At 41.9% G+C, this 22,161-nt stretch overlaps 1 protein-coding gene and 1 pseudogene across 1 annotated transcript in view; both read left to right on the top strand.

Moving 5' to 3' along the window:
• Nucleotides 1–22,161, top strand: part of Pld5 (phospholipase D family member 5) — a 318,831-nt gene that overhangs the window by 225,855 nt on the left and 70,815 nt on the right. The window contains exon 5 of the mRNA XM_028755260.1: nt 14,433–14,560. Within this exon, the coding sequence (XP_028611093.1) occupies nt 14,433–14,560 (128 nt within the window). The remainder of the gene's footprint in view (nt 1–14,432; nt 14,561–22,161) is intronic.
• Nucleotides 952–1,732, top strand: LOC114610643 (annotated as a pseudogene).

Genomic DNA, 22,161 nt, shown 5'->3' with positions numbered 1-22,161 from the left:
CCCTCTCCCTCTCCCTCTCCCTCTCCCTCTCCCTCTCCCTCTCGCTCTCCCCCTCTTCCTCTTCCTCTCCCTCCTCCCTCTCCCTCTCTCCCTCTCCCTCTCTCTCTTCCCCTCTCCCTCTTCCTCTTCTCCTCTCCCTTTCCCTCTTCCCCTCTCCCTCTCCCTCTTCCCCTCTCCCTCTCCCTTTCCCTCTTCTCCTCTCCCTTTCCCTCTCCCTCTCCCTTTCACTCTTCTCCTCTCCCTCTTCCCCTCCCCTCCGTCTTCCCTTCTCCCTCTCCCTCTTCCCCTCTCCCTCTCCCTCTTCCCCTCTCCCTTTCCCTCTTCTCCTCTCCCTTTCCCTCTCCCGCTCCCTCCCCCCCCATATCCTTGGTTCTCAATTCCTCTCTTTTCCCTCTCCCACTCCTTCTTCCCCTCCCCCTCCCCCCCATATCCTTGGTTCTCAATTCCTTTCATGTCTTTTCTACTTTTCTACTTCAAACCTTTGAGTTTCCCAGGCTGAATGAAGAGTTGGGGGCTCTCTGGTTATGCCCTGAGTTTTCTGCTGGATGTGGTTGATCAGCATTAATCACGAAGAATTTAATTTTAGAGCTTGACTATTCCCTTGATGGTATATGATTATTTTGCCATGTAGTTATAAAGTGTGTGTTGTGATCTCCCAGTGGCTTTTGAAGGAAGTGTATCTGTATGAGGTTCTTCCACAGAAACTGGCTAAATGTTTCCAAATGTTATAAGCCAGAGCTCGTTCTTCCCTCATGAGACTTACACGCTAATAAGGAAGACTGAGTTCAGCAAAAAATAAAATGACCTCGAAGGATAGTTACAGAAAATAATTTCACATGGATTCACATTTCACAGCCTTCCCTGCACAAACCTGCCTCTGTCTCTTAGAACAGAGGTCTCATGATAGTTACCTAAGAAATCTTTTCTCCCTCTCCTTTTCCGTCTGGAACCATGGAGGCTGTTCCAGAGAAGAAAAAGAAGGTTGCCCGATGTGCCAGAAGCCATTAAGAAAAAGATTCCTGCTGTGCCAGAAACCCTTAAGAAAAAGCGAAGGAATTTCGCAGAGTTAAAGGTAAAGTGCCTGAGGAAGACATTTTCCCTGAAGACACTTCGAAAGGCAAGGAGGAAGCTCATCTATGAGAAGGCAAAGCACTATCACAAGGAGTACAGGCAAATGTACCGGACTGAGATTCGGATGGCCAGGATGACAAGGAAAGCTGGGAACTTCTATGTGCCTGCAGAACCAAAATTGCCGTTTGTCCTCAGAATCCGAGGCATCAATGGAGTAAGCCCAAAGATCTGCAAGGTATTGCAGCTTTTTTCCCTTCGACAGATCTTCAATGGCACCTTTGTTAAGCTCAACAAGCCTTCCATTATCATGCTGAGGATTGTGGAACCATACATTGCATGGGGGTACCCCAACCTGAAGTCAGTAAATGAGCTCATCTACAAGCGAGGCTATGGCAAAATCAGTAAGAAGCGGATTGCCTTGAGGGATAATTCCTTGATTGCTCGGTCTCTTGGTAAATTTGGCATTGTCTGCATGGAGGATCTAATTCATGAGATCTATACAGTTGGGAAACGCTTCAAGGAAGCAGATAACGTCCTGTAGCCCTTCGAATTATCTTCCCCACGAGGTGGAATGAAGAAGAAGACAACTCACTTTGTAGAAGGTGGAGATACTGGCAACAGGGAAGACCAGATCAACAGGCTTATTAGACAGATGAACTAAGGTGCTGCCTGTGGCATTTTTGTAATCTAATCAGTTAATAAACAGTCTCAGCTTGCCAAATTAAAAAAAGAATAAGAATGCAGAACCAAAATTCTTGGAGGAGGAGGAGGAGGAGGAGGGGGAGGAGGAGGAGGAGGAGGAGGAGGAGGAGGAGGAGAAGGAGAAGGAGAAGGAGAAGGAGAAGGAGAAGGAGAAGGAGAAGAAGAAGAAGAAGAAGAAGAAGAAGAAGAAGAAGAAGAAGAAGAAGAAGAAGAAGAAGAAGAAGAAATCTTTTCTCATCAAATCCCCATTTTTGCAGAGAAAACTAAGGCACAGGAAGCTAAAAACTGTTGCTCAAAGACTTTCAGCTGCTAAGTGGTAGAGGTTCAAATGAGGATGTTTGACACAGGACTCTTTCTCAAGTCTAGGACTAGCTAGAGATGTCTTCCAAATCTATGATTTTCTTCCAGACCTACAGTTTTAACTCCCTCTCCCATCTTGTACTCTTTTCCTTCCCATCTAATCCTTTCATTAGATTTATTGGTAGAGCTGAGATAAATATAGAACAGTGGATAAGTGCAGGCACGTCTAGTGCTAGCACATATAGGGAGATACCTGGATCATGTTATGCAGTCAAGATTCAGGCAGACCTCAATAGGCCAGAAAATTCCCAGAAGGCACATCTTGAGTTGATAGGTTAGATGCTGAAACCCACTCCCTAAGTTGGGAGAGTGTCCTGTCTTGCCACTGGGGTGCCAGGAGTACCACCATCAAGATGCTCAGAGGACACAAAGTGCAGTCTTCTTGGGGGTCCTCAGTCCAAGTTTTCCCAGGTGGGAAACAATGGAGTCTGGAACGATTGCTGCGGTTTCCAGTCTTCTGTGTTCTCTGGTGTCCCTGGTTGGTGGACTGCTGGGGGTTGGGAACAGGGTCCCCAATCTGGGCTTCCCCAATGGGTGTTCATGTGCCAGACAGGAAGAGGAAGACAGAGCCCACAAAAGGAGTGAAACCCTCTTTGGTTCCAAGTGAGTGCCAAGAGTATAGAGTAGCTGGGAGAGAGGCCTTCTCCAGGAGATTTAGGCTCAGCTCTTTCCAAGAAGGCCTCTTCCCCACAGAGATCCTTGATGAAGAGATGGCCCTTGCATATTCAAATTGCTTTATTTGATGGTGGGTGTGAATGCATAAACTTTACTCAGGATGAATCAAGGATTAAGTACCTTTTGCAGGAGAGAATGCCAGAAAGGAAAGTACATTAACTGAACACCCAAGACCTATCTAGATACCTCATTAGCATGGAGAACTCAAGGTTTTTATGCTACCTGACTGATTGCCATGGTTTTCTAAGTGGTGTGTCATGGTTACATGTACCAGAGCACATAGGGAGGAAGTGGCCTCCCACTCCTACTATTCTCAATTCTGAGATTTAAAGAGTTTGAGTCACTCAGTCTTACCAGTTCTACTGTCTGGTGGTGTGGTCCACTTGCCCCATTGTCTTAGTCAGGGTTTCTATTCCTGCACAAACATCATAACCAAGAACCAAGTTGGAGAGGAAAGGATTTATTCAGCTTACACTTCCACATTACTGTTCATCACCAAAGGAAGTCAGGACTGGAACTCGAGCAATTCAGGAAGCAGGAACTGATGCAGAGGCCATGGAGGGATGATACTTACTGACTTGCTCAGCTTGCTTTCTTATAGAACTCAGGACTACCAGCCCAGGGATAGCACCACCCACAATGGGCTCTGCCTTCCCCATTTGATCGGTAATTGAGAAACTGCTTTATAGCTGGATCTTGTGGAGGGATTTCCTCAAAGGAAGCTCCTTTCTCTGTGATAACTCCACCTTGTTTCAAGATGACACACAAAATAAGCCAGTACAATTGACCTCTTGTCAACTTGACACACAAACACATCACTATTAAGTCTCAACCTTTATTTTCTTATTCATCCCCAAGATCTAAATAACTTTAAAAGATCCACAGTCTTTACAAATCTTACGTATTAAAATTCTAATCCCTTTAAAATATCCAATCTCTTTTGAAATTCAATTTTTTTTTTTTTTTTTTTTTTTTACAATTCAAAGTCTCTTAACTGTGGGATCCACTAAAATACTTTCTCACTTCAAGAGGGAAAAACATCAGGGCATAGTCACAATCAAAAGCAAAATCAAACTCTAACCGTCTAATATCTGGGATCCACTCACGATCTTCTGGGGTCTTCCAAGGGCTTGTGTCACTTTTCCAGCTCTGCCCTCTATAGCACTCTAAGCTCAGGTTGATCCACTCCACTGCTGCTGCTGTTCTTGGTGATCATCCCATGGTACTGGCATCTCCAATACACTGGGGTCTTCTGCTACAACTAGGCTTCACCAATAGCCTCTCAGGTTCTCTTCATGGTTCCAGGCCTCAAATCCTTTGAATGACACCTTCAGTACTGGGCCATCAACTACAACTGAGGCTGTACCTTCACCAATGGTCTTCCATGGCCTCTCACAGCGTTGAGCCTCAACTGATCTTCATGACCCCTTCAAGCCTTCAAAACCAGTACTACCTTGGTGACCCTTACACATTACCAAGTCCAGCTGCAGCATGAGGTACAACCTTGGCTATCTCTGGAACACAGCTTCATTGTACTCTCCGAAAACACTTCCCAGAAGATTTCACCCTATTGATGCTGGTCTTAATCACCACTAATTTCTTGGTTCCAGCTAACCAGCATCAATAGTGCCAGTAATGCAAAGGTTTCACTTTAGTAGTTCTGGTATCTTGTTAATCACAGCTGATTCTTCATCTCCAGCTAACCAAAACCAAGGAATCTTTACAATCAACATAGCAACAGCTAGGAGAAGAGTCTTTAATCTTTCCTATGAAATTTCACAAGCCAGGCCTCCATCTTCTGCATTGTTCTCAATGTTATCTTCCAAGCTTCTACAGAACATCTCACAGAGTTCTTCTAGCTCAAAGTTCCAATGTCCTTCCACAGTCCTTCCCAAAACATGGTCAGGTTGTCACAGGAATACTCCACTATTCTGGTACTACCCCACTTTGCTGATGTAGAAGTCATGGAGGGATGTTACTTACTGGCTTGCTTCCCTTGGCTTGCTCAGCTTTCTTTGTTATAGAACCCAGGACTACCAGCCCAGGGATGGCACCACCCACAATGGGCTCTGCCCTCCCAGCTTGGTCACTAATTTAGAAAATGCCTTACAGCTGGATCTCACGGAGGCATTTCCTCAAGGGAAGCTCCTTTCTCTGTGATAACTCTACCTTGTGTCAAAATGACACAAAAAATAAGCCAGTACATCCATACTAAGTCACTGTTTTCTGCCCTACCAACTGTGTCCCCAGTGAGCAGCTTTAGCTCCCCCATGCCCACAGTGATTTGGTTCTCACTGTTGTCTGGTGCCTCTGCACAATATCCTCATCTCATATTTTATTTAATTTTTACCCATGGCAACTTCACAGAGTGTTTCAATATCTCTGTCTTTGCCCTGTCATTCATTCGTATATACATACATACATACATACATACATACACATGCACACACACACACACACACACACACACACACACACAATTAATAGGAGGTCAGAACTAATGGCCACTGGGTGGGTTGGTAAGAAGACTGAGAAAAAAGCAAATAAGAACTTTAGGCCCTTTCTTCCTTCCCTTTCTGTCAGTTCTGTGAGAAGTTGATAAAAGAATGAATTCCTATCTCCTTTGCAAGGGAACACAACATTCTTAAAAGAAGAATAGTGTTGAAACTATTGGTTCTCGAACGAAGGAACAATTAAAATGTCAACATTGGGAGTTTTATTTAAGTCACATTACTAAGTACTGTCTAACTGTCTGATGTTTCCTTTTGTTATGAATTTGGCTTGGAATGGAACCCTACTTCCCACATGCAAAGGATTCTATCTTATTTGCTTCACAGTGCTAGGGCTTTTGCTGCTTACTAGGTCTACTCTGATCTTAATGGAGGTCACATGTGATTGTCTAAGCCCTAAACAGACATGAGATGCTCACATTCATTCATTCAATTTGTCTCAGTGTCTTTTCATGTCTATTGGCCTACAACATGGCCATCTTCCTGCTACCCTCTCGAGTTAATGAGTGAAGCCCAGACATTGAAGGTGTTCTACAATGAATGAAGCCTAGACATTGAAGATGTTCCACATTTTCCTTCTTTCCACCTTCTGCTCTTCCTCCCCCTCCTTAGTTTTTCTTATTTTTCTTTTGACCTTTTGTTAAGAATATTGAGTATCTTTTGACTTGTTTCTTTCAAGCATCTCCACTTGTAAGAGTCTCTATAGTTATCAGAAGAAATTGTCATGTGACTCTGATTATGAATTGAGCTGAGTCCTGACTTAGTAGTCAAGACCTTAGGTCCAGGGCTGAGGATGTAGCTCAGTGCCCAATGTTTACTTACCACATGCAAGGCCATGGTACCTCAGAGTGCTGCAAAAAGAGAAAGAGAGAGCAGGGGATGGGAGAATTTACCATATGGCATCAGGAAAGTCATAGTCTTCCCCTGAGATTCATTTCTTTGTGCTTGCCATAGATATAAAACTGGAGGAGAGTGAGCTAATTCTTCCATCCAAGTACTAACCAGGACTAACCTTATTCAGTTTCTAAAATCAGATTGGCCATGATCAGGGTGGTATGTCTATATATAACAATGAGCTAATTCTCTGTAATTCTTTGGTGTCTTTTTTATTGTCAAGCATCAAGTGAATACAGTGACTTTAGTAAGACACTCATGACTGTTGGCTTGATTGAATAACATTGAACATGCATTTAAAGATTAAAATCTAATGAGTTTCCCTTCTAGTGAATAGGACAACATTTGCTGTATTACAGTTCTGACCACTGTTGTCCACAATAAAATTAACTTCACCTACCCCGAATTACATAAATATAAAAATCTTTCTATTTGTAAATAGTATTTTAAAATTTTATCAGTTCCTAGAAGAAAAAAATAGTTTTATCTTCAATCTTTGTTACAAGCACAAATTTATTTGCTCCCAGCTTCCGAGGTTTTCGTTTTTACCATTAAAAATCATGTTACATAATTCAAGTTTGTTATCATTTTGGCTTGTTCACTCCTACAGCTTCTGAGATCTTCTTTGGTAGCTTATGATGTGTGGAGTCTATTCTATTTTCTTATCAGCTATCAGCGGGCTTTAGAACTTTTTTTTCTTCAATTTTTAGAGATTTTGCTTTATTTTATAGTTTCTTCCACTTTTACTTTGGTTCTCTCTAGAACTGCCAGGACTGGATTACAAACATAGCAATAGTGACTTTTCTGGTTACTTTGATTAAAACCCTGCCACAAAGCAATTTAAAGAAAAAGAGATGTATTTGGACTGATAGTTCTAGGAGCACACTCTACCATGGCAGAGAAACACAGCTTTGGGAATAGGTAGCCATCTTGTCATATTACCTTAGCAAACGGGAAGTAAAGCAGCAAGTCAACAGGAAGTAGAAAAGGTTAGAAATTTTCAAAGCCACACCACTTCCTTCAGTAAGGCTCCACTTCTTAAAGGTTCTACCAACTTCCAACCCAGGGCCACCAGCTAAAGACCAAGTGTTCACACACATGATCCTCTGGGTGACATATTAATCACAGGAATCATCTGTGTCAAACTCTGTCATTTCTTACTTTGTGCTTCAGTCACCATCTTTATAATTTCCCTGCTTTGGAGGAAGTTTCTTTTTCTTTCCTTCAGACTTCCTTGAGGTTTTAACTGACCCAGACAACTCTGCTGTGCATGGACTTTTTCAATATGTTTAAATCTCTTTGTGTTCTGTGTTATCAATTATTAAGTTATTGGAATGTTTGGATCCTTGCTTGTTTCCAGGACTGCCAATCAAATAGCTGATTGCTTCAATTGAATTTTTAAAACTTCAAATCATGAGCACACCTTTAATCCCAGTAGTCAGGAGACAAAGATAAGTGAATCTCTACAAATTCCAGGCCAAGAGCTGCATAGTGAGACCCCCATTTCAAAAACAAAAACAAAAGTTTCTAATCATTTCACCATGTTGGTTTTTGGTTGCTGTGAAAGAACACTTGGGATTCCTAACCAAGATGAAAGGAAGGTTTATTGGCTTTCAGTTTCATAGATTTAAATCCAGAGTCTTAGTCTCTTGTTCTCAAGCCTGTGGCTTCTAGAGTCATGATATCCAGGAGGCAAGGAAAAGAAAGACTCTACAATCCCTTTCATATGCATATCACAGCACCCTAAATTTCCTTCTCCAAAGTCTCATTTCTTGGAGATTGCATCAGCTCCTAGTAGCAACACAGAGTAGTAGCTAACCTTTAATATGGGAGCCTCAGAGGATATTCAAAGTGTCTTATTCTTAGATTACTCTTTATTATTTTTAAAAATGCCCTTTTTAATGTCCCAATGAATACTGTGTCTTTCATTCAATCTGACCAGTGGTAGTCATGTGACTCTTCTCCCTGGTGAGCCTCTATACTGTTGAAGTGTCCTGTGTAATATAAGCACACGAACCACTCTCTGACTCTTGGGATGCAGCCTCTCAAGGCTGGCCCTACTGGATAGTAAATAGCAAAGCAAACAAAGTCTTGTGGGGATCAGAAGTGTTTCTTAGTCTTCTCTCCCTAGCTTGGTGGTTGAGAAGGTAGCTATGGGGATTCATGGAAGGCGAGAATGTATGTCACAGGCATGGGTTCTTGCTGCTGGACCTTATCATCATCTACCTTAATGGTGGGCCACTGTAGGAAAGAGCTCTGCTTGTAAACTTTGTGTTTAGAATTTTGTATGTTTAAGAATAATTAAGGAGTACTATTAAGAAAATTTTATTTTCTGATCAGAGTGATTTTTAATCTTTTTTAACTCTTAATTCTTCTTAATCAGAATTTTTACAGATGGTTTCTAAAATCACCATTCCTATAGGTGACCTAATTAATGAAGTATGAAATAATAATCAAAGCATGGTTTTCTGAAGGAGTTAGGCTATCCCAATTTTTAGCAAAACATGTAGGGTGGAAGAGACAGCTTCTAAAAATTGCCCTTGTGAATCCAAACCAGAAAAGTAAAGACAGACTTTTATGAGTCACTTAAAAAAATTCCTCATCATGGTTTCAAGATATTTGAATAGATATTGAAACTGCACTGAGCTCTTAAGTTTCACTATGTGTGCATGTGTGTTGTATATACATGTAGGTATGTACATACATATGTGTATGTATGCACATTCATGTGTGAGAGTGTATATATGGATATGTGTACATATGTATATGAGTGTGTAATACATGTGTGAGTGTGTATATACATATGTATGTACAAAAATATGTGTGTGGGGCTGGTGGGATTGCTCAGTGGTTAAGAGCACTGACTGCTCTCCTAGAGGTCATGAGTTCAAATCCCAGCAACCACATGGTGGCTCACAACCATTTGCAATGAGATCTGATGCCCTCATATGAGTGTCTGAAGACAGCTACAGTGTACTTACATATAATAAATAAATAAATAAATAAATAAATAAATAAATTATGTATGCGTGTATATGTGTGTGTGTGCGTGTGTGTGTGTGTGTGTGTACATTTGTGTGTATGACATATGTACCATGGTGTGAGTGTGGAGGTCAAAGATAAACCTTGGATGTTGGCTCACACTTCACCTTGTTTGAAATATAATGTCCTGTTAGCCTCTGCACATGTCAGTTGAACTTGCCCACAGCTTCCAGGGAGTCTCCTGTCTGTTTTCCATCTTACCATGGGAGCACTGGAATTGCAGGTGCGAGATACTATCAGAGTTGAGGGGAAAATACTTCAAGCACTGAAGTATTCACTCTTTCCACAACTAGAGTTTTGACTGATACTTTTAAATTTCCTCTCCCTTACTGAATGGTTTGAGAGCAGAGAATGTGTCATTGTACTCTTCAATGCTCTCCTTTAGCCTTCAAGCCAATGACTTCTAAATGTTCTAAAGTAAATTGATTGAACCATACTGGGTAATACAAATGAAGCTTATAAGAAGAGGCTGACAGTGATCCTTTTCCGAGGAGAAGGTAGATTAATAAGATAGATTCTGCCACAGACCTGACTTTCAGGAAACATCTGAAAGCCTTTCCAGAAATCTATAATAACTGATGTGACTCCTGTTGATACAGTGTGAGGCTCATTAGTTACTGGTTCAGAAGCTAGTGACAGAGATGCTATTTGGAACCCATATATATGTATAGCTTTAATTATTTTTCAAAACAAACTTTTAATGATGGTTCTTAAACCTTTAACCTCCCTTTTAGCTCACCACCCACCAGAGGTAGTGGGAAAAAAGGATATGAGGGCAGTGGACCTGTTTAGAAAGGTTCTTTGGAGCAACTCCCATCTGCGTTGTCTGGAAATTGGCAGTTCAGTTCACAGGTTAGCAGCAGCAGGCAGCTCTATCCACTCACAAACACATCAGCAGTCCAGTTTGGTAGAGTTGGGATAGCAAACACGAATCAGCAATGGTGGCACGACCTAGCAGAGACAGCCAGGCCTCAGCCTCAACAAAAGTCAGCAGGAAGGACCAAGGAGAAACACCAGGAAGTGTTTTCAATTGTGCCTCTTGAGGCAAAGTGAAGATCAGTGAAGATGCAAGATCAACAAGCATTGCATGGCTAGCTGTATAAGCAAGCCTAGCTCCCTCTCCATCACTGTCCATTAAGCCCTCTTATAATCTCTCTAAACGCCACGTGTCCTCCACTAGTCTTGGCTCAGGAAGTGCATCTATCTCAGCTGACATCATTCTGCCAATCAGCCTGAGTCAGCAGAAATGCCAAGAAGCAATGGCACAACACCAGAAGTCTTTTGGTACTTTTTTCTCTATGGAATCCCAACAATGCAGCTCAACTATGCAATGTAAGACAGACCAATACTTGCATGTCCTTAGCAAAGACTCCTTTGTCACATGTCCTTTCATGAGCTTGCTTTAGCAGAACATCCTTTCTCCTGTGTTTGCTTTAGTGAAACATTCCTTAGTGAGTCTGACTTAGCCTTTCACCTGTGTCTGCTTCAATGAAATGCTCCTTCACATGTTTGTCCCAGAAAAACACCATCCAATATAACCGATTTTCCAAAGAACCCTTACGTTTCCACTTCATATATGAAAAAATACATATTCAGGAGCAAGAAAATGTTAGACAGAGAATTTTGAATATGATTATAGAAACAGCAGGGATACAGGATCAGACACACACACACACACACACACACACACACAGCTATAATACAGGATTTCTCATCCTAGGGATTGATGGACACTGAGGACTAGGTGACTCTTTTGTGAGGCTTAGTCTACACTTTGTGGAATATTTAGCAATCTATTTACTGAATGCTAATAATATTCCCTTGAGGCTTGCAATCCAGGAAATGTCCCCAGACATTTCAATATGTCCACCAGAGATGTTTAACAAAAGAGATATAATATTATTATGTGTTGCTTGGTCCCCACTTTTATAAGAGTGTGTCTAGCCCTGGACAGAAGTATGATTTAGTCACTGTCTTTCTTGGTCTCAGCCTTCTCATGGTATTCCCTACTATAGTGATGAGAACTCTTCCTTTCTTATCTCTCTCAAATGAACCATGTCCTGGTTATTGTAAAGAGTGCACTGCTCTGGTCTGTGAAAATTTTCTATGTTGAAATCCTGACATTTAAGGGAATAGTTTTAGAAGGCAGCATTTTTAGGAAGTTATTGAATCATAAACACAAAGCTTTTAAAAATAAGATTAGTGACTTAGATGAGGTTATACATTCCTCTAGTCTCTGCACTCAGGAAGCTAAGGCAGGAGGATTGTGAATTTGAATCCAATGCTGGCTACATAGTGAGGCCTTTTTAGTTAGAGACAGATAACAGAGAGACAGACCTGAGAGCAGCTCTCTGCCACTTCCACTATAAGAAGACAAAATAGGGGCCTCTATGAAAGAGAAAACAGACCCTTGGCCAATAGTGAATCAAATGATGGCTGGATCTTGAGCCCCTCAGCCTCTGGTACTATACAAAAGAAAACTCGGTGTTTATAACTGTCCAGTTTAGAGTGTTTTCTTGAGGCAGCCTGGATGATCTGAGAATACTTTAGCAAGCCTGAATTGTAATCAGTCAGGTTATACCTTTTATCTTGCTTTTATCCAGAAGTCTAATATAGACTGTTAAGTAAACATTTGCCGAAGAAAAGTCACTTTCTTTGTAGCATAATAATTTTAGGTATCTGTAAGTATCTACATAGGCTATAGTCAGAGATTCAGCCAAGTCCCATTGTACTCCAAATGCAAACTATTTATATTAAAATTGCAAGTGAAGTTGCTCCACTTAGCAATATGTAGCAACATGTAAGCAGCATGAGGGGAAGTCAAAGAGGAGAGTTTCCATGGATCTTTCAGATTAGACGTTTTGGCTCCAGTGGCTTAGTGAGCCGGAGCTTCAGCCGACCTAGCAAGAACAGATGGGAAAGTTAGAACCTAATAAAGAGTACACAGAAGATAACAACTGGTCCTCAGCCAAGATTTAAATGCTGTTTGAGGGGCAGACAATATCTCAGAGAGTTCAAGTTGCTTCTAGACAGGAGGAGAAGGATTTGGCTGGAGCTAGGTGCTACAGCTAGAATCTGGGCCAGGCCCCAAAGGTGCCTTTGTTCTCTTCCAGAAGAAGGGAGTGTCCTTTCTTCAGCGCTGGCCATTTTATTGCTGTCGAAAAGTTACAGCCAGTTAAAGTTGAATTACGTCCCCTAAAAGACACACTGAAGACTTTTCCCTCTGTGCCAAAGAAAGTCACCTTAGGTGACAATAGTGCTATTGCAAATATATGTAGTTTAAATAAGGTGTCTATGGAAGGGCTGGTCCTTCATGGAGTGTGACTGGTGTCCTGATAAGAAAATAAGCCCAGGAAGAAGATTACAAGTGAAAAGAAAAGGCAGACTGGAGTGTTTTGGCCAAAAGCCAAGAGCACCTAGAAGCCAGGCTGAGTTAAGAAAGATTCTTACTAGTATCAGAGGAACTGTGGCCCTCTTCAAAGCCTCAAGTTTGGACTTCTCTCAGGTAGCTTGAGTTGGTTTGGTTTAGTTTGTTCTGATCTAGTCTGATCTATTCTGGTGTGGTCTGGTTTGGCAATGCTGAGAACAGCCCAGGGCCTCGTGTGTGCCAGGCAAGTGTTCCACCATTACACTCAAACTCATCCTTAGTTTGAACTGCTAACTCCCAGAAGTGAGACATTCAGTTGTTCTAAGCCCCTGTAACACTCTGGCATAGAAGCCCTATGCCATCTCCAAGGACAAACACCATTGCTCTCTGTGTCCCCTCCAAGCAGACTCAGATCCCTCCACAGTTGTCATGGATGATGACCTCTTGTTGTTTAAATTCTGCTCTGCCTGGTGGCTCCTTCCCTGGGAATTACCACTCTTCCTCAGCTGTTCTTACACCGCCAGGATGACTTAAAGCTAGGAACCACATGGGCACTGCTTCCAGAATGAAAAGGGACAGAAACAACAAAGCTGGTCCACTCTCAGAGAAAATCTGCTTGGGTGTCCCTGTACCCACAAATCCTTCTCTATGGCTCTGCTTTTCAGTCCTTGCCTCATGGAGCCAGGAAGCATATCTTGTGTTTTCCCTGTGAGAGGCCAGGTTCATGTGTAAATCAACATCGGTGGCCATCAAAATGTCTGCATCCAGAGAGCACTGAGACACTTACAGTATTTATTTTTCAAGTTTGAGATGCCAAGAACTGAGTTCAGCATGCTTTCTACCACTGAGGCACATTCTCCCAATCTTCTCTCCTTTCAATTATCCCAGCAGTGTCCTAATGCATGCAATGTTTTATATCCCTGGTAATCATGATCCTCACAAGGAGATGTGTCAGTGGGATGTGTTCTCTTCACTACTTCTGAATACCTAAAAACAGGCTAGCTTAGTTCATTATCTACATACATGTAAGCCTGCTCTTCTGAGAGAATTGACTTTAATACACATACAATGGCCTTGTGTCAGAATGTAAATGCATTTGGGAGGGCAATATTTCAAGACAGGACAGCAGATTGTACCACATTCTGAGTCAAACAACTGATCACATGCAGCTGTTGAAGTGTTTATTGATTTTTATATCAATCTTAGTGACAGTTTACTGTTCTGGGTTCCATCTGATTAAGAGCTGGATAATCACGGCTTGAATTAGGAAGTATTAAATAAAGGGCAAGAAGAGATGAAATCCAAATTACAACGTGATATAGTAAGTGAAGAAGTAAAAGCAATGGGAAGAGCAAAATCATAAAGTAAGGTACGGAAAACATGAGCCTGTGGGTCTCCTATGGGCGGAGATGTAGCAGTAAATGAAATGGTCTTTTAAAAATTACCAATTTTATTGCCACTATTCCAAAATCATAAGAAAGGGGTGTGTACTGTACTGACCTGATCGTCCAGGTAACCAGCAGGAAGAGGGTTTTCTTGCTGATCAGTGTGACTTGAGAAGCCATGGTTTTGTCACAGTGGACAGAGCCTTTCCTGCATAAACGTGGCAAATCCTTTCATTTCTTTTAGCATGAGGAACAATGTAGCATCATAAGAGCCTTCATCCCCAAAGCCTTGTCCAAGTACCTGGCTCCCCGCCAGTATCCACTGTGGTCAGCACAGCCCTGGGTATTACTGTTTGTAGATGCTTGGTTGCTGATGGATGCAGGGTCTGAGAGTGGAGGCTGACTGGAGTCTGCTTGACCTCCTAGGTGCTGAGGTGACATACATGAACATGACCGCCTACAACAAGGGCCGACTGCAGTCATCCTTCTGGATTGTGGACAAACAACATGTGTACATCGGCAGTGCAGGCTTAGACTGGCGATCGCTTGGACAGGTAATCAACCCACCATACCTAAACTCTAAATCTGTGGCCATCAAAATGTCTGCCTCCAAAGAGCGCTCAGAATGTCTGCCTCCAAAGAGCACTCAGATAGTTACAGCTTTTTTTTTTTTTTTTTAAATTTAGGATGCCAAGGACTGAGTTCAGCATGCTTTCCACCAGTAAGGCACATTCCCCAATCCAGTGTTTCTTACATTTAGCTGCCTGGTTTCAAGAGGCTTGACTTTGTTTAATATGGAAAGACAAACTTTTCCTAGGGAGAATCATTTTATCTGATAAACAACGTGACCACTGTTGGGTCAAAGCTTAGGAACTCAGAAGATGCTACTGTGAGCATCTTCAGACCATGTTCCATATGGGTTATAGTGTCTAGACTTGAGTACTAGGGATGATATTGTACCATCAGTGAGGTGGGAAACCATGCCAGCTTAACACTGAACAATGTGATTTAGGACAGAAACCACATGGAGTATGACAGTCTTAAGGTGGAAATGTTATCACACTCTTCACAGCTAATTAATGTCAAATGTCTTGAAGATAAACTTACGTAGTCCTCTAATTTTCATATATTTGTGCTGACCAGAGCTGATCCACAGAGGATTATAAAACTATTGTGTTTCCGTGTGTCTGTGAGAATGAGAACCTCCTGGTCACTGGGAGCTTAAGGCACCTGACCACTTATACTGCAGAGTCCACACTTGCACATCCTCGCTGGGCTTTGGGTAAGGAGCACTAAGGGGAGACAACACCAAGATGCCAGTAATTCTCTGAACCAAGGAGAAAAATGCCATCACACTGATAACTGGAAATGGGAGGTGGTATGAGTACTGACTGCTTTGCATAGGTAACCATTTGCCTCTCTGATTCCATTTGTTCCTTCGCCTTTTTAAGCTTCTGTCTTTTCTGCTTCCTCTCTCCATCTGGTTCTCCTAGTTTATGGTGATGCAGGCAAGCATGCTCAAGTATAGAAGAAACAGACAGTATGCAAACAGGGTGTCGGCAACTCAGTTGTTTTTCTCTGCACTGAAGTGTTGGTATAATTCTAAAGGAAAACTACCAAGTGTGTTGATATCACATTAAGGAATAAGACAGAGCTTCCTCTAGAATAAGGTGATCAAGAGCAAGTGCAGATTTGAACTGTCATTTCTTTCCGTGGGTTGTTCATCTTGCTGTGGTTACTAGCCAGTCTGTAGGTTCTCTCTTTGTGTCTGAACTGTCTTTGATGCCTGTCTGCTGTGCTTGCGTATCACATGGCTCTGTCTTTCTGTCTCTGTCTCTGTCTCTGTCTCTCTCTCTCTCTCCATATATATATATATATATATATATATATATATATATATATATATATATGTTTGTATATGTGTATGTGTATGCATGCATCTGTCTGTCTGTCTGTCTCTCTGCTGTGTCTATCTGTATTGCCTGCCCCTAGAAAAGAGCATTGTTCTGCATTTGTTGAACACCAAAGAAAACATGCAGAAAAACAATGAGACTTTCTTAACAGAAACTTTTAGCAGAGTTTTACCAAGGAAGAAGTTACTTTACTGACCTAAAATAGCACTCAAATCACAAACAGATGTTATCAGCCTATGTCTATAGGCTGATATAAATGCTTCCAACATTTATGGTAGATACTGGTTTTGTTTAAGGTTGCTTTCAACCTGTTGGCTGCTTTCAGCAAATGATTATAACACACACATACACACATATTCTATTCTGGGTCAGGGCATAAAAGAGTACACAACTGACTATAATATGCATTTAGCTTAGGCTATAAAAGCTGATTACATGATAAATCCAAGGCCTAGTAAGCTTATTACACTGTTTTCTTAAAGGCAAGTTAAACTTAAACAAGCTGAGTACACAGTAGAATAGCAGTTTGCTTGTGAGGTCTTAATGATCTCAAGCCATTTTATAAACATGGCTGTAAGCTGGTAAAAGTTCACTGTCTCCTGAGACAAGAGGTGCTTCCCCACATCAACCACACCACAGCCAAAGTGGTTTATCTGGTTTCAATTTTAAAAGAAAGTTAAAGTAATCTAGGTTAGACTGTTATTAATATGACAGTGTCTCACTCCAGCTATAGATTGGACCTCTCAGAAATACAGGCTACAACTCTCTAGAGAGGAAGACATCAAACATTGCTTATTTTATATCTATTCAGAAAATTAAGTGCTGTCTACAGAATTAAGTTCTGGGGAGGCTAAAGCAGAAAGATGTGTTGTGTTGGTAGGAAATATTTAAGCCATATGATGTTCCACATATGGACTTTCTTGTGGAAATGTCTTCTGCTGGTTGTAAATTTAAAAACAAGCCAAACTCCTTGTAAATCAGAGATGTGGGCCAAGACAGGAGAAGGGGGTCATTTCCTAAGTGCTTCTATTTACATGCCAGACACTATGCTGATGAATATTTTTTAAAGATTTTATTTTTATTTTTAATTGTGCAAGTGTGTGTTTACATGTGCAAGAGTGTGTGCATGCATGTGTGTGTATGCACGTGTGTGCACATGGGAGTGTGCGCACCCATCAGTGCATGGAGGCATCCAAAAGAGAGTAGGTTCCCTAAGATCAGGGACATAGAATCCTCCAGAAATAGAGTTACAGTTCTGAGGTACCAGATATGGGTGCTGGTAACCAAACTTAAGCATTGTGTGGGCTTAAGCACTGAGCCATCTCTCTAGTCTTTGTGATAATTTTTTTCATTTGTCATAACTATCTAATGGTAGATATTATCTCTAGATTCCTTTTATGGCAATCCCAGAAAAACATAAAACAAACAGATCCTGTTTCTACCCTTTCCTCATTCAAAATAATAAAACACACTGTAACCTGTCTAGGGTCAACATTGACAGTCATAGATTAACAGTTACATCAACCGAATCTGCCTCTTCCAGTTCATTCTTGGTGATCTGAACCACCCACATCAAGTAACTCATAGTCACAATGTTTTACTTTGTGGCTGGTGAACAAAAGTCCTAAAGATTGTCTTAGTTAGGATTTTATTTCTGCCAAGAGATGCCATGACCAAGGCACCTCTTGTAAAAGAAAACATTTAATTAGGGTTGTCTTCCAGGTTCAAAAGCTTAGTGCATTATCATCATGGTGAGAAGCGTGGCAGCATCATGGTGAGAAGCGTGGCAGCATGATGATCATTGCTAATAATGATCATCTGAATCCTGAAGGAGCTGAGGGTTGTACATCTTGATTCGAAGGTAACAGGAGACTTTGTCCCTGGGCCTACATTGAGCATCGGATACCTCAAAGTTCACCTCTACAGTAACACACTTCCTAAAACAGGGCCACACCTACTCCAACAAGGCTACGTCTCCTAATAATACCACTCTCTATGGATCAAGCATTCAAAGACATGAGTCTATGGCAGTCACCTATTCAAACCATCACAAAGACAAAACCAAATCTTGTTCCTATGCTTTCAATCATCTTCCCTGTGTTCCACCTGGAGCAAACTGCATTCCTTTGATAGAAGTGTAGTGTAGATACCATCTGGGAAGCAGGAGGTGTCTAGGAGTCTGTCACAAGAACACTTAGTATCCCAGTAGCTTTCCCATATCAACTGCCATTCACCCAGGACCTCTTTCTCACTTTGTCCTTCTGACTCTTCTCCACACCTGAGCATAAATACTGCCTCCTGCCTGGCCTATCTTTGCCACACCATTCTTGGTTTTGGTGCCATATTATCGTGTGTACAGTGAAGAAACCACTGAATGCCCTGGTCATGATTGGGGAATGTTCTCATTGTGGACAAGAGAGAAAAAATATCTAGAAGCAACTGGAAGAGCTTGGAACAGAGAAAGAAAGAAAGAAAGAAAGAAAGAAAGAAAGAAAGAAAGAAAGAAAGAAAGAAAGAAAGAAAGAAAGAAAGGAAGGAAGGAAGGAAGGAAGAAAGAGAGAAAGAAACAAAGAAAGAAAGAAAAGAGGACTGGACATGGCCGAGGCGATCTGTGTGAGAAGGGACAGTTGCGTGAGAGTACTGAAGGGAACAAGAAATGAAAACAGTAAAAGCAGTAAAGATGGGGTGAAAACCTTGCCTGTAAAGAGTGACTTCTGAGGGGAGAAGGGTCAGGAGGCTAGTGTGGGGCCTCTGAAATGTATAACTAGTCCTTGTGAATAGGAACTGAGGGATCCCGGAGCCTTCTGGACTTTGATATGCTCATCTCTGAATGTACATGGCAGAGCTGTAGCTCCTGTTTGCCAGAGGCAAGGGAAATGACTCTTTTTGGCAGAGGGAACCCTGTTTCACAAGTTCCTGAGGAATGCTGGCTTTTATGGGACAGCTAGAAATCCTTCTATAGCCCAGCTTGAATTGAGCCTAGACTGTCATTTCTGGACACGCCCTCTTCCTAAAACCCAACAGACACCTTGTCACCTTGAATGAGTTTCCTTTCAACTGTAATACATCTGCCAGGAGTTAAGTTCATCTTGTGCCATCAGCTTTACATTTTGTGAGTTTTTCTAGTGAAATCTAGATTGTTGCTAATAATGGTCTCTGAAATCTATGCTAAGTGAAAGAAATGATCAGAGCTGATCTTCCAACTTCCCTGCACCTTGGCCTTTCTCTATGTCTGGCTTCTCTCTCAGCACATGAAGGGCACGAGTTCCTTCCATTTTCACCATGTCTCTTACTTGTAAGTAACTCTACCATCACTTCATTCTACAGTGAAGAGAGGCCACAGGTCAGTTTAGAGTCCTGTGACCTTCCAGGAAATGGTGATGTTACAATTCAAACCTATGTCCTTCAATACTAAAGTTTTCACTTTTATTTGACCTTGACCACCACTAATTTTTAAAAATAAGGTATGCTTACCTAAAACTATGTTTATATTATTTTGTTAGGGTGAGAAAAATCAAGTCATAATTCTTTCAGAAATCTTGTTCACTTGCATCCAACAACAGGCCCTCCATTGCCCCAGAAATATGCAATGTGGTGGCCCTGAAATGACATCCCTTACTCATTTCTGAAGCTTTGTAAACTCCCTACATCTCAGGGTTGAACTTCAAAGCCCAGGAGGCCCTGCATATATGTTTGCTTCTGTATTTCTCATCTCCTGTTGTCTTTTTCAAGGACTCCCTTAGAATTCCCACCCACAAGGAGTCCTGTGGGAAGAAAGAACACCTCTCCACACTTCCCACTTCCTGAGCACCTCAACACACCTGGGAGGAAAGGGAAACTATAGCTTGAAAAAAGGGAACAAAAGGCCAGCTAGTTTGAGAAAGGAAGGCATTCAGCAGTCTCAGGCTCTGGAGGCGAGAAGCTGAAATGGGAGAAGCTGGGGAGGGAAATATGAAAATCAGGCTTTTAGAAAAAATTACATTTATAGTCTTTGAACAAACCTCTTAGCTTGGAGTTGAAAGGTGGGATTCAATAGGTCCATTGACATCAAGAACCTGGCAACTAGGAAAAGGAGAGAAATTTAAGTATTGTTCTTTAATGAGATTATTGTATTATACTATATGTAGTTATTTAAATAGTGTTCTTTAGTGGGATTGCAACAAAGAATAGGCCTATTTAAACCCTGATCATGTTCACATTTTCATCATAGCTACTTTCATTGTGGAAGAAATTAAAAGGTACACATGAAAATAAATCAGCTCTTGGGCAGGGGAGTGTAGGATTAGGAGAGCAGAACCTACATGAGTGTCTCAGTCAGGGTTTCTATTCCTACACAAAACATCATGACCAAGAAGCAAGTTGGGGAAGAAAGGTTTTATTCAGCTTACACTTCCACATTGCTGTTCATCACCAAAGGAAGTCAGGACTGGAACTCAGGCAGGTCAGGAAGCAGGAGCTGATACAGAGACCATGGAGGGGTGTACTTACCAGCTTGCTTCCCCTGGCTTGCTCAGCATGCTTTCTTATAGAACCCAAGACTACCAGCCCAGGGATGGCACCACCCACAATGGACCCTCCCACTCTTGATCACTAATTGAGAAAATGCCTTACAGCTGGATCTTATGGAGGCATTTCTTCAAGGGGGGCTCCTTCCACTGTGATAACTCCACCTTGTGTCAAATTGACACACAAAGCCTGCCGGTACAGTGAGGAAGACCCCAAACCTCAGCACCTTGCCCAGCCTCCTGCTGCATGGGCAGGGAACCATCTGACCAGCCCAGGACCTGAGTGATAAGTTGGATCATAGGCTTTTAATCTTGGAGCTAGAAATTAATCTGGCAGTGACTCATTTTCTAAGCTGTATATTATAGCGTGTCATTTCAGGGACATGGTCTTGGTCATTGCCTGGGAAAAAGACTCTCACCAACTAAGATTGAGAAATTATGAGTTTCCTGTATATGAATTTATTTGGTGTGCTAAGGTGCTATGGGGAGAGTGGAGAGGGTGTGGCTCTCATCATGCCTGATTGACTTTGAAACACTTCTCATGGTTAATTTTATAGATGTGACTCTCATCATGCATGGTTGACTTAGAGACACTTCTTATGGTTAATTTTATAGATCCTTAAAGCCTACACTTCGGGACACTGAGACAGAATCTGGAGCTGAATGCTGGAAGGTCATTTACCTCTAACCTACAGAGATCTGGGCTTTGTAACTCTGTCTCATATCCACAAATTCAAGCAATTGCAATCACTGTGTTACAGACAGTGAGCAAGAGCAGGAAGAAATATTTGGTGGGAGAGAGCTGGCAGAGTGGTGTCACAGTGACTGGTGGGCTATAAAGCAGGAACCAGAGAGAGCAGGTGGCACTGTTTCCAGCACCTGGAGCTGGGTCACCAGAAGAGGACAAAACTGTCAATAGCGACAGTCTGTCTTCGGAGGTTATTTCTGATGTCCTGTGGGCTGTTAGAGAAATGGTAAGGAGATGGACCACTGTGACTATATCTGGAGCACTTGAACGGTGATAACGCCTCTAAAGATGCTGAGTTTATCACAGATGCTGTTTCTAGCAATGATCACTTTGGTGGACATTAATGGGAGTCCAAGTCACAGTCCTTCACCGGATATCACTATATCCTGGGATTTATAATGAAAAAAATCATGAAGACCTACCCAGTCTTTGAGTGCCTCTCTTGTGTATTTCATTGTGAGTGTATGTGTGTGTGTGTTTGTGTGCAGTGTATATGTGTACACACATGTGCACATGTATGCATGTTATGTATCAGAGGACAGAGGTCAGCTGCATGTGTTGATTCTCAGAATGGTATCCCTATTCCCCCCCCGCACCCCACCCTCCCGCACCCCACCCTCCCCTTGGAGACAAGGTCTCCCACTTTTATCTGGAGTTTTTCAGTTGCACTAGTCCTGAGAATCCACCCATCTTTGCCTCCCCAGCTCTGAAGTTACAAGCACATGCTACCTTGTCTAGCTTTATATAAAGTGTATTCTGAGAGATTAGGGATGACAATGGGGTCCTTCATGATTACCCAGCAAGTAATTTGCTGACTCATCCATCTGCCCAGCCCTTGAGTCTGTCTTGTTTCTTATTTTTTTCTATTCACAGAAAAGGTCACAGGCAAAGCTGAAGTTCGACAGAGTGCAGTGGGCAGGAGTCACTCAGTCTTTCTTATTTGGTGCTGGAACTGAGCTGATGTTTTTCTTAGAATTTACAAGCTTCTG

Source organism: Grammomys surdaster, unplaced genomic scaffold (genome assembly GCF_004785775.1).
Source record: "Grammomys surdaster isolate TR1022 unplaced genomic scaffold, NIH_TR_1.0 126051, whole genome shotgun sequence".
NCBI lineage: Eukaryota > Metazoa > Chordata > Mammalia > Rodentia > Muridae > Grammomys > Grammomys surdaster.
The sequence above is the reverse complement of the archived record's forward strand: the minus strand, read 5'-3'. Positions and strand labels throughout refer to the sequence as shown.